General features: G+C 56.7%; 1 protein-coding gene across 7 annotated transcripts in view; it reads right to left on the bottom strand.

Annotated features, from left to right (window-relative positions):
• Positions 1-467: 467 nt before the first annotated feature.
• Kdm4b (lysine demethylase 4B) overlaps positions 468-12596 on the bottom strand; it is a 78500-nt gene continuing 66371 nt past the window's right edge. For 3 of the 7 annotated variants that reach the window (XM_039083143.2, XM_006244319.5, XM_039083144.2), the window contains 12 exons: positions 9477-9865; positions 9061-9181; positions 7536-7714; positions 7210-7426; positions 6912-6988; positions 6710-6765; positions 6497-6605; positions 4317-4502; positions 4023-4187; positions 3821-3940; positions 2700-2792; positions 1161-2488 (listed from right to left, as the gene is read on the bottom strand). In XM_039083143.2, the coding sequence (XP_038939071.1) occupies positions 2306-2488; positions 2700-2792; positions 3821-3940; positions 4023-4187; positions 4317-4502; positions 6497-6605; positions 6710-6765; positions 6912-6988; positions 7210-7426; positions 7536-7714; positions 9061-9181; positions 9477-9865 (1895 nt within the window). In that variant the 3' untranslated portion in view covers positions 1161-2305. Of the gene's footprint in view, positions 2489-2699; positions 2793-3820; positions 3941-4022; positions 4188-4316; positions 4503-6496; positions 6606-6709; positions 6766-6911; positions 6989-7209; positions 7427-7535; positions 7715-9060; positions 9182-9476; positions 9866-12596 lie in introns of all 7 variants that reach the window. The other 4 variants (NM_001044236.3, NM_001395633.1, XM_006244320.5 and 1 more) reach the window with 4 other exon arrangements.

The raw sequence follows: 12596 nt of genomic DNA, 5'->3' as shown, positions 1-12596 counted from the left end.
GACTGGTTCTCTGCAGGGTGTCCAATTGGCCAGCGTTTGGAAGGGTTGGGGTTGAGGAGCAGAGAGCAGTATGAGGGAGAAGAAAACATGGCTTTTAAGGTAGTTCAGAAAGTTGTGAGCTATGACCATGGAACATACAGGCTGGACAAGCATGGAGACCCTGAGCTCTTGGGACAACTGTGGGAATTGGATCATGGTTTCCAAACCTGAAGCCTACGAGTAACACTAATAGGGGGCAGGGTAGGGGCATCCTGGCCTAGTGGGCTCCAAGCAGGAATCGAGGAAGGTGGTATTCCTGGCTTCTGCAGGAAGACATGGAGACCAGGGCAGGGCCTGCAGAGCTGATGGCCCAGGGCATCTCCTGTTAGTTTCAGGACTAAGATGGTCCAGCGTTCCAGGCCAGGCAATCACTAAGTGATGCTGAGGTAGGGCCAATGGCTGCCACATGCAAATGATATCACAGTGGCCCATGTGCAAGGAAAACTTTATTAACAAACAGGTCCAGGGCTAGATTTGGCCCAGGACTGGGGGCTGTACATGTGAGCTTGGCCCGATGTACCAGGCGAGGTGACAGCTAGTTAGATGTCCCCTCCTAGGACATCGCTTCACTCCCACAGGGCCCAGGCCCTATCACTGGCAGGGCCACCTTCCCTTTCCTTCCTAGAGTCATATGGGACAGTTTCAAAGAGAAACCAAGGCCCCTGCGGCACCGGGGCTGTCTGCTGCTGAGCTCTTGCTGAAAGCACCAGGGAGGCTCCCCCTCTTCTGTCCAGAGCCTTTGGCAGCTTCTACCCTCCTCCTCCTCCCTCCAAGTCAAATCCAAGTCTACCCTTTGGAGGCCACCCTTCCTCCACTCCTCCCTCTGCTTCACCAGGCCATGGTCTGCCCAATCCCAGGGCCTTTGCTCCTCTGTGGCCCCACAGTGTAGGAGCAGGCAGGAGAGTCAGAGAGAGCACAGACATTCAGGAGGGACACGAGGGACACACGGCCTCAGCTCCACGTCACTGTGGAGATACTAGATGTCCTGAGGATGGCGTCCCACCTCCTGGCGACCCCTACGCCCAGACCAGGACACACTGTACCCATTATGCCTGCCAAGGACACCTCCATCCTGAGCCCATCTTGTCCTGGCACAAAATGACAACACAGCCATGACCAGGTGGGAATAGGAAGCGCTCAGCTCAAGGGCTTTAATTGATACTGAACCAGAGGCCAGAGAATGAGGCAAAAATATGGAGTCCTTCATCTGGCGGGGAGTGAGCTTTTGTTTTTGCACAAAAATCAGGGCCTCTCTGGAGGGTGGGGGGTGGGGGCACAAGCAGGGCCACCTGCAGCCACTGCAGAGCCCACAAGGGGCACAGCCTGAGACTCCTGCGGTTTGGCCTCTCCTTCCAGGCCCAGGTTGGGTCCTTTTTTATTCTCTTTACAATATAAATAGAATTTCAATGTACACATGGGCATGGCAGCCATTGGGCACTCAGCAGAGGCCCAGTCCCTAAGTCCCCAGCAGGTCCGCAGGGCCAGGTCCCTCTGTCCAGTCCTTTGTCATTTAAGGTCAGCTGTCTCTCCTGGGGCCTGAGGCCCTATGGCGGCAGTGGCTTCTAAAGAGACAGAACCTATAGCCAACCCATGGGTAGTGGCGGCTAGTGCGGACAGGGCCTGTGAAGTCTGTGCCCTGTGTCACTCGATCAGGGCTTCAAGTGAAGGTGGAATCTGCTTTCTCCTGCCCTCAGCCACACAGAGGCCCTAGTCCAAAGGTGAAGGCTCATGGGAGCCCAGGCAGCAAAGGCAGAGTGAGGCATACTCTGCACAGGGCAGGGCATGGAGGAGGCAGGGCAGGGCCCACTCCTGCAGGGCCCACCTCCCCGAGCAGGAAGCAGGGAGCATCTCAAGCGGCCATCACACAAGTCACTGCACACTGGGCTGCTGCCCCCTCCAGGGAACACCTGTACAAAAGTGCCTTCCCACCTGCTCAGTAGACAAACATCCTCAGGTGTCAAACACAGATGAAACTTTTATCTCCTCGCATCTTGGTGGAGAGGAAAAAGAATGTGCCTGTTGTCAATTTTTAAAGCCACAAATCTAGAAAACAGGTTGGGGCTGTGCCCCAGTGTCCTTGGCTAGCATCTGTCACAGGAGACTCTGGGACGCCCCTTAGCACCTTTAGGAGAAGAGCAGAGCCAGGCCAGGTCCCGTGGAGTCACTGTAGTCCAGGGATGCCGGTCTCGCTCCCTGAGTCTGGCCAAGTTGGATCCTGCGGGTCCTGTTACCCAGTTACCTACAGTGGGACAGGAGTGGGCAGTATCTAGAAGGGTGCTCCAGGCTGGCCCTGCGCCTGCAGCAGGCTCTCCATGAAGGCCAGGTATTCTGGGCTGCGCCCTGTGTCCTCAGTGGTGGTGGCCAGCACGGTGGCCACCCGTGGGCGCTTGGCGGCCTTCACGCCATCTCCGGAGAAGCTGGGCTCCTGTGGTGTGCCGGTGCTCAGTGACTGCAGACGTCAGACATAGACCAGGTTGTCTCCCTTGCAAAGCCCCTCAGGACCACACCCTGACTCACACCTGCCCTGGTCCCTCGGTTGAGTGGGGAGCCCTGACGACTGTGGGCAGTGCCAGGATGACACTCATGGCCAAGGAGGAAGGGACAACATGTTAGAGACATGCATCTTCAATGCCCCAGATGGAGACGCCAAGGACACTCACCAGCCGGGACCGTACCCTCTTGGGCAATTCCTCTTCAAGTGTGAAGATGTCCGCACGCTTCACAGTCAGCTGAGATCCATCCTCAAACTCTACCTGCAGTGACATGGGGGTCTAAGCATGGGGCATAACCATAGGATGTTGGCCCTGTCCTCCGGAACTCAGGCATCCTGGGTCCCAGGGACCAGTGGACACCTGCCCAAGGCTGGGGGTGGCCTACATCTCAAGCAGGCCCTTTGTGGCAGATGGCCAATACAGGCTAAGATGAGGCTGGGCGGCAAGCCAGCAGCCTCAAGGGTGAAAAGTCAGCAGGCCATGGACAGATGGGAGGCTAAGGGCCTCCCCCGGGGCTCTCTAGACCTGGAACCTGTTTCGCTAAACTCAGAATGATAGCTATGGGGAGCCACCCCAAACAGGCTCCTTGTTCCTAATGGATACCAACGCTAAGAAGGCTCAGGCTGCCCGGCTGGGCAGTGGACACCATGGTGTTGAAGAGCTGACCATCTTCTTTGGGGACAGCAGTAAAGAACGCAAGTTACCTGGCCTGGGCCTGGGTCAGCCTAAGTGAAGAAAAGGGGTGGAGGCCTGGGCCCCTTCTGGTGCCTTTGAGAGGACACGGGAACATGTGAGAGCAGAGTCTGAGCCTGTCAGGCCAGCAACAGGGCCACACACAGGGAGCAAGGTTCCCAGGAGGAAGGAGTTCTGGAAGGTACCTGCTGTCTCCCACCTCTGCTTTAGCTGTCATATTCCATCCCTGGGGCTGGTTTGTACCACACCCCTAACACTCTAGGTGTCTGAGCTCAGCTGCAGGCTCTCAGTGCAGACTGCCCTGCCCTGGCTCACACAGGCTTCTGGAAACACTGTAGCACAGCTATGCTGCAGTTAGCTCCCTGGTGTTTGTCTCTGTGCTTCGTGTTGTTGAGACAAGACAGTGGTGTCAGTGCAGGCTGGCTGCTCTGCCCCAGGCTGCAACCTACCTCCCACACTCACTGTGTTTTGTCCCCAGCCCTGTCCTGCCCACCCTTTAATCTGCATGAGCACTGACACAGGATAGGCTGACAGAGGCTGGGTGTCTGCTAGAGGGGCGCGCATGTGCACATGTAGGCTTCTGTGAGGCTACTCACCTGGTAGATGAGGCTGGTGGCCATGGAGATGAACCTGGCTCTGTACAGATTACCGTCTGTCCACCGCAGCTCCACCAGCTCGCCCTCAGGAGGCGGCCCTAGCCGCAGACAGTCTCTGCTCTACAGGGAGGGGATGGTGAGGCCCTGTCCAGGCTGCCCCTGCTACCCCTGCCACCCCTGCTGCCCCTGCTCCACTTCTCACTGTGATGCTCTCTGGATACAGGTTGTCGCTGTAGGAGCCATCATCGAAGTTGACCTCATAGAATGTCTGAGCAGTGGTGCCAATGACACGGCAGCGGTAGTAGAGCCCATTGCGATTCTTGGTGATGACGATCTGGCCCAGGGACACCGTGCGCAACAGCTGGCCCTGGGGACCGGGTGATGGTACATTAATCCCAGCGGGATAATCCCATAGGGATAAGGTGAGGTGGGCCAAGTCCTGCCATGTGGGTGGGGCTACTGGTAGTATGGGCGGGGCTCTGGCCACAGCACTCACCCCTGCTCCACTGGCCCTGTGCTTGAGGCAGGTGATGGACACTACATAGGGCCAGTCATCTGGCTCCATGAGGACGCCAGCAGCATGTGCGCAGGTCACATGGAAGGACGTGGAGCAGTGCTCGTAGGAGCACTGGATGCAGGCACCCGACACCCTCTTCATACGCTTGCGGCAGTACACACATTTCTGCAGAGGGTGGAGTGCACGTTACCAGCAAAGCCAGGGAGGAACCTTCCAGAACAGGTAGGGGGAGTTGAGACAGAACTGGACCAGACTGGACAGGACTGGGACGTCATAGCATCTGAACTCTACTCAGGTCTCCTCCCTGATGCCAAGTCCTCACCCTCTCTTCAGCACAGAGCTGGGGACAGGGGGACAGAAATGGTGTCACAGCATCTCCTAGTACAGAGCCACTGGGGACCATAACTGGAGAGGCCATGTGCACAGAGTGGCAGGGTTTGTTGTCAGCATTCCATCCTCCTGAGCCACGATGCTCTTAGTAAGGGCTACCCTACTTCATCAGACCACCCAGCAGTGAACCCCTGCTTCTGGGCCTGGAGCACTGGGCTGGACCATGGTTCTAGGTCCCTGAACCTGTGACCTGTGGCATAAGCCACTGGGGAGCCACTGTGCTGGGAGAGTCCAGGTCTTACAGGGCTCACAGCAACCCTCTGCCCAGCATGACCTGGCAGCAGGGGAAACAAACCTAGCAAAACCAATGCAAGACATTGTCCATGCTCCTAACTGAGGGCTTGGCCTCCAGGCCTCCTGATACCCACCATAGCCAGTGTGTCCTCCCCAGCACTGTGTTGCTAAGTGCCCTGAGCAGGGCCTGTCCTAAGGTCTGAGCTGAGCTTCTCCATTCCCGAACCCCTGGCTGGGTCACCTCCCAGATGGAAGAGGCCATTTGCCCCATGCCTTGGACACAGGGTAGGAGTCAGTGAGCTGCACCCAGGTACTACTCAGCTGACGCAGAGTTGGGGGTGGGCAGGAGAGGGACTGGGGGGGTGTGCAGCAAGACAGGCCTGGGGAACAGATACTCTCTAGACAGTCATGGCAGCCTAGCTGGAAAAGCTGAAGCCCAGAGGAGTCAAGGGCACACAGTACTTGGACAAGCAAACTGGGGCCTGGGGCCTCCTTTACTAACCTGATACAAGAGGGGCGTGTGTGCATGCGTGCGTGTGGCATGTGTGATGTGCATGTGTGTATGAGAGTGGGTGGTGTGCATGTGTGTGTGTCGCTGTGTGTGTGCATGTGCGTGCGCATGCGCGTGCGTGTCCACAGTGTCTCAGCATGCAGCCTTCAATTCAACTGAGACACTAGGTGATCTGACTGGAAACGGATGGGGACAGCAGTTCTCAAAGGAGGTAGATCTGAGAAGGTGCCCTCCTTGTGTGCAGTCACGAGGGAGAGCACAGTGAGCCTCACAAAGGGTCCTGCACACAACCATGGAGAAGGGCTGCATGCTGCAGGAAAGGATGCAGGATGAAGGAAAGGCTCCTTGGAGAGCTGTATAACAGTGACAACCCAGTGTCTTTGTGGCATGCCTGCAAAGACAAGATCCAATTCTGCATCTGCCTCTGTCTTAGCCATGCCCATGAGTGTCCCAGCATTGTTCCAAGATGCAGAGCCACATAAGTGAGAGAACAGAAGCAGTGATCTGGCCACTTGGTGGAGTGTTACTCAGGCAGGAAAAAGGAAGGAGGCTGGAGAGATGGCTCAGTAGAAAAGGATTTGAATCCTCAGAACCCACATAAAGCTGGGTAGAGATTGTTTAAACACCAGTGCTGCTATAGCATGATAGGAGTCTGAGCTGGGGAACCCCTGGAAGCTGGCCAGTCAGGCAGTTGAAAATATTCTACATTAAGCAAGATGGAGAATGAGGACTGACACTTGAGGTTGTAATCTGGCCCCACACACGCACAAACGTGTGCATACAGAAGACACAATGTCATGGGAAGAAAGTGAAGCTGGAGAATGTCACTCTGAGGTTAGGATTTGAAGGCAGCACAGAGGGCAAGGCCAGGCTGGCTCTCCCTGGGTGCAGCTCTTGCATGGTGACAGCAAGCGCCACTGAGTTCAGGCACTGACAGCATATGGAGCACTCGTCACTGTGCCTTTATGTACAGTGCCCCACCTGCCACAGGACTAGGCTGGCAGCTGCAGTCTTGGGGACCTACCAGTTTCCATCGCTGCTCAGGGATGGCACTGACGTCCACTGGGTTGCGTTCGATCACATTGAGGAATCGTACCTCGGGGACTGCAATGGCGCAGATCACATGAATCCACCTGAGAGGTCAGGACAAGGTCACAAGAGCAGTGCGAGTGTTCCATGCTATGCCCAAGAGGCTAGTCAGGCTGGGTTCGGGAAGGGCGGTGGGCAAGTGAGGTACCTGTGCTCTGTGGTCCTCTGTAGTGCTCCTCCCCGAAGGTTGCACAAACAGCATTCCTGAGGGACAGATCAAAGTGGTAAGGTGCAGCCACCTTCACCATATACCACCCGACCCCAGCGTCCACACAGCTAAGATCAAGGCCACCGGTACACGGGCCCAGGATCTCCCAATCTCTAGGAGTCAGCCAGCACAGATGAGTTACCGCAGTCCAGGCGTGGGCCGCACACCGGGAACATGTCCAGCCCTCTTTGGCCAGCTCAGGCCGGACACCATAGCAACCTGGAAGACAGTGGAGTGCTGGGACTAGACCAAATATGTCACCTGGAACTACTGCAGCCCTCCACACCTGCAGCTCCTCATATCTGCACAGTACAGCCGGCCACCCAGGCCAGAGTCCTGCACAGTGTTCCACCCCCAAATCAAAACACACTAGGGCGAGGAATGCTCGTCGTCTTCCCGGGCCCTTCACCCTGAGTGCGGGGCAGCCGTGGCACACTCACTGGCATGGACCTGCAGACAGCAGTGGGCACAGGAGATGAGTGGACTGGTGCCGTCCTCACCGACGTAGGAGTTGGCAGGCAGCGGTTCTGTGTTCTCCCCACTTGAAGTGAAGCACATCTCAGGGATCAGTGGCCGTGTCCTCTGGCCACTTTTGGAGGGCGGCTGGACAGCACTGTCCCCTGGAGTGGCCAGGACCTCCCGCTCTGTCTGTACTGACTACAGAGGCACAGCAGTCAGCTCAGGGCTACAGTAGGCCAGACTGCCCTGGGGCAGAGTGGGAGGTGAGAGGGCACCATCAGTGTGGGAGGCCGCTGAGGCAGCTCACCTGGCTGTAGGGGTAGAAGAGGGTACAGACGGCACAGTAGGGCTCGCTGAGGGCGGCTGCCGCATTCAGCTTCCTCTCAGCTTGGAAGCTGGCTGCCTTGCTCTTCCACTGCAGGGACAGCAGGGACCTCAAGGCCTCAGGGTCACTGCCATCATCCTCTCCTGAGAATGGGAAGGCCTCTGTGATGGATGAAGGGGCTTGAGCTGGAGGACAAGGCCCTGCAGCAGGGCCACCCATGGTGTGCTCCTGCTTTACAGCACCAACCCTGCCTCCTGGCAGGGAGGGACAGTGCCTTCCCCTCCATGAGTCTCCCTGAGCCTAAAGCCCAACACTTCACATATGCCAACCTCAGATGCATGCTCCTATATGTGAAGGAGCCTCAGGCACTGTTAAAGGCTGTGACTGTCCGGTGCAGCCACAGGGGACATCAGGGGAGGAAGTGGGAAGTGCCAGCTGTGCCCTGGGGAGCTGCTGGGACCCACTCCATTTGCATCACCTTAGATCATCCAGCCCTAGGGATTCCTTGCAGGGAGCCTGGGGCACCCTGCCTGCTGTCCAACCTGCTCAGCCTGAGAAAGTCCCACATAATCAATCCCAAGGGACCCAGAGACTCCAGGACTGTGCCGAGTCTGGGTCCTGCCACCCACCAAGATCCCTGTGGCTTGGGAGACCTGCCAGGAGGTAAGAATCTAGGGGTCTGGGTCTCAACTGTTCCCCAGGTCCTGCCCCTCCTGTGGCAAGATCATGGTGAAAGGACCGCCGGACTGCTCCCAGATGGCGCCAGTGGCTTACGGAGGAGTGAGTGGAAGCCCACAATGGCCTGCACACAAGTGCAGCCCCACCTGCTAGCCAGCCCAAGATCTGTACCCAAGGCTCAACCATCACTGGGGAGTCCCCTCCTGCACCTATCAGCTTCCACAGCCGCACCATGTAACAGGAAGACACTCAGGACACCTAGATCTGCAAGCCCAGCCTGGCAGCTCCTCGGCAGAAATGACAGAGCAGTTGCCACTGCTGCCCACACCTATGTTCCCAACCACAGCCTGCACATCACAACATCACAACCTCTGGCACATGTACACTGTATCCTCTGCACAAGGGCCTCAGCCACCTGCTACACACCCTGGATTCCTTGACCTTCCCACTGAGATGCGGAATGTTACAGCCCATTGCTTGGATGGATGAAAGTCTCAATGGCAACAGCGGCCTGGTTGGAATCTGGGCCCTCAGTGGTCACATGACATTTGTGTTAATGGGAGGCAGGGTAGGGTGGAGGCCCTGCAGGCAGCAAGGACTATGGTGGTGCAAGGCATAGGGACATGGCCAGTTGGGCCTACAGATGGGAAGGGGCAGAGGAGGCTGTGCTGAATCTCACAGAGCATGGTGACCAGGCTGCCATGGTGCAGGGAGGACCTGACTGCAAGGGATTGGATGGGTGGACTCTGGACCTGTGGAGAGGGGCTGGTCTGGCTGGGCCCCATGCAGGTGGAAAGAGCACTGCATTGTGGCTAGGAGTCACGCCTACCTTCATCACTTGAGGCCTCCTGCTTGACCACAGATAGCGGGGACCGTGTGGGTGGCCGACCCAAGGGGTGACGCCGACTCTTTTTGATCTCCACCTTCAGCTTAGAGAAGGAGGTTGTTCCCTGAAACAGAACTTTGTGAGTCCTGGGACCTGTCCACCACAGCACACATGCACACTCACATACTCCTGTCCCTAAAGCACACATATACACTTGCCCCCCCACAATATACCCTACAACGCACATGGATATACATACGTTTCTGTTCCCCACAGCACATATTCACATACTCCTGCCCCTCACAACACACATGCACACACTCACATATGCCCGTCTCCCACAGCATGCAAACACACACAGTTGCTGCCCTATTTGTAGGCAGAACCACCAATGTACACAGTTGCCCTTAATCACCCACCTGTGAGTCACCAGCCTGGGCCTGGTCTTCCTCTTCTGGCCCCAGCTCCATGGGTGCCAACTGTGGATGGGCAGCATGCTCCCTGTCCCCATCAGAGCTGTTGGCACGGGGCAACACGTACAGCATTGGGATAATGGGCCGGGGCCGCACCTCTGTTTCCTCACCTGGCACCCCAGGAGGCACGACATTGAGGGCTGTTGGTGGAGGACCCCCCTCTGCAGCCATGGGGCCCATGGCTGGCCCTGGAGACTTAGGTTGGGGTGGAAGCCTCAGGACCTCCTCGGCGGGGAATAGGGCTGGTGGGGCAGACAGCAATGGGGGTGACAGTAGGCTGGGAGTCTTCTTCTTGCTCCTGGCCTTAGTTGGCCGAGGCTTGCCTCTGCCATCCTCTGAGGAGAGAAAGAACCATTCAGAACCAAGTAGATGGAAGAGCTGGGGATGACTGGGTGTCCCTGAGAACTTGGACAAGTTCAACCTCCACAGTGCCCAGTACTGGACTACTGCAGTTAAAGAGATTCCTGACCTGGTATAGAGCTGCAACCTGCCATCCCAGCACTCAGGCCATGGTGGGAGGAGCAGAAGGGTTAGCCTGGGCTCATGATACAGCTCAAAAATAAAACAAAACAATCCCCCAGAGCCTTCTGGAATTAGGTGTGGGAGGAGGAGCTGGGCTCTCAGGAAGGCTATGAAGAGCCAAGGGTCCTGCCAAGCCAGCAGATGTGTGAAAGGAGCCACTCTTCGTATAAGCAGGCTGCTTCATGCTGCTACAGTTACTGCAATCGACACACCACACAGCCACCAGAGGGGTCCAGTGGCAGAGGGGTCCAGTGGCAGATGGGCCTGGACAGGCCTGACAGGTGACATAAAGGAGAAGGGCCAATGAGATTTACTTTTAGTTTAGTGCCATGATGGCTGTGCAGCGCATCACTTAGCCAGGGACAGGTGATAGGGACAGAAGGATCAGGGTCTGAGCATTCCTAACATGCTCTTCAGGGAGTACCACCTAACCCCATGTTTCCTGTAACCTAGCCCTCTACACTGGGCTCCAGGGACCTAAGGGTGTCATGAAATACTCCAGCTGTGAGTGCCCTGGGCTGGGGAATCCGGGCCTGGAACTTGGCCCTACCCAACCCGACCAGGCTGCTGATGGGAGACAGTGGGAAGGAAGTACCTTGTCCTTTCCTCACACCGGAGCCAGATGCCTGGAGAAGGCCACCTTTGGGCTACACAGATTCCAAAGGCAAGGGTTCACTAATCCAGATGACAGCGTGCACTGTCTCTAGTATGTCAGGATGGCACCTCCAACCCTGAGATGTTCAGCTCCCCACAAAGGAACATGAGAAGAACCAGGGGAGGTATCCCCCATCCCTGACTCACCCTTCATACGAGGGTTACTGTGGTCACCAAGGACCAGGACAAACCCTCACAGGATGTGTCCTGGGACACAGGAAGAAGCCAACAGTTGTGCAGTGACTGTGGTGAACTCAGCCTCCTCAGGCCCCTGATCCTACAGGGCCCTGTCCTGGTTTTCATGACCTAACAGCTGTGGATGCCTTGGCTGGGAGTGAGTGCCTCAGAGTTCACTGCTTCAACACAGACCCACAGTGGGCACATCCACACGAACACTACAGTCCTGCAGGTCCCAATCAGGTTCCTCTGGAGTGTCAGGGTAGATGGCCTAGTGGACAGGTCCTCCAGGGGCAGCCAGGAGCTATGGCCAGGTGCCCCCAACACACCTGGGCTTGTCAGCCTGTCTGTTTCAGGGTTACAGGCCACAGAGGCCAAGGGGTGACGTAAGCCACATATCTATAGGTATAAGCTCTGTCCCAGCTCCTGAGGCTGGGTACACTTGGGAGGATGCAGGTACTTCTGCCTCCTGGATTGCTGAGCCAAAGTTGGCCAGCCACAGCTCTGTCGAGGGCCACTCTGCCAGCTCAGGCCTATTATAGAACCAAGGTCCAGCTGTGCTGCTCAGGGAGTCCCAAACAATCACCTGCTACTAACCAGGAAGACGGGTTGTGGGATAGGAGGGTGGTGCCTGGGACACTGTCTTCTGACTGATCGCTCAGTACTTAGTGTTCTGTCCTACTGGAGAGTCTGACTCCCTTCTGTGGCAAACCATGCCTCAGACCTCAGAGCAGCGGAGGCCCTACTGTGCCATAGCCACTGTGACTATTTCCAGTCCCCCAAAAGACAGCCAGGCCTCCAGGTATGTGGCTCAACTGCACAGACAAAGAGGTGGAAGTGTAGCTGTCCCCCCCACAGAAGGTGGAATAGGAAGACTCACAAGGAGCAGTTAATTCGGCCCTTAATGCACTCCTGAGTGACTGAGCCTGAGCATCTTGTGTGCTTAATGCATTCCTGAGTGACTGAGCTTGAGCATCCTATGTGCTTGTGGAGACCTGGAGACAGAGTGGGCTAAGGAGACTGGGTGGATTAGGGAGATGACCTCTTGCCCTTCAAGGGACCCTATAGCACAGGCACAGGAATACGAGCTGTTATAGGTTTCCTCTGCCCTGTCAGCAGACTGGGGTCCCCACCTCTGCACAGAGGTCCCCCAAGGTCCACATCTTGAAAGCGGCCACCAGCAGCACAAATGATATGCTGCTGAGGTTGGCTCTGAGGCTTCACAGGAGGGGCCATGGCACTCCTTCCAGTCCTGGGACATACCACCCCTGAATCTTACACACTGGCCAAATGTTAGCAGTAGTCTGTGGTCCTTTGATCCCTCGGCCTGGGAGATGTGACCCAGACGTCCACACATGTGCCACATCTTCAGAACTGACTGGATGATTGAGATCTTGCCACACCTGGTCACAGGAGGTGCCTGTGATACACAGGGCCCTGGCCATCGTTCACCTGGGAAGCTGGTGGCACCCTCCCTCCTATCACCCATCAGAGCGGGACATCCAGAATGTCTTTTGAATTCCTTCCCAACAGGAGGTACACCAAACCTGCCAGTCTGTCACTATACTTGGTGGCCCCGACTCTACTAGAGTACCCTGGCAACCCTGTTCATAGTGGAGGCAGCCCACCCTAGAAGTGGGCAAGCAGCCCCTGAAAATGGAGGGCTACAGGTGTGACAAGCCGAGCTATATGGCCATGGCCTGGTGTGGTTCT

This window comes from Rattus norvegicus, chromosome 9 (genome assembly GCF_036323735.1).
Source record: "Rattus norvegicus strain BN/NHsdMcwi chromosome 9, GRCr8, whole genome shotgun sequence".
NCBI lineage: Eukaryota > Metazoa > Chordata > Mammalia > Rodentia > Muridae > Rattus > Rattus norvegicus.
This window is presented reverse-complemented; position numbering and strand designations above follow the sequence as displayed.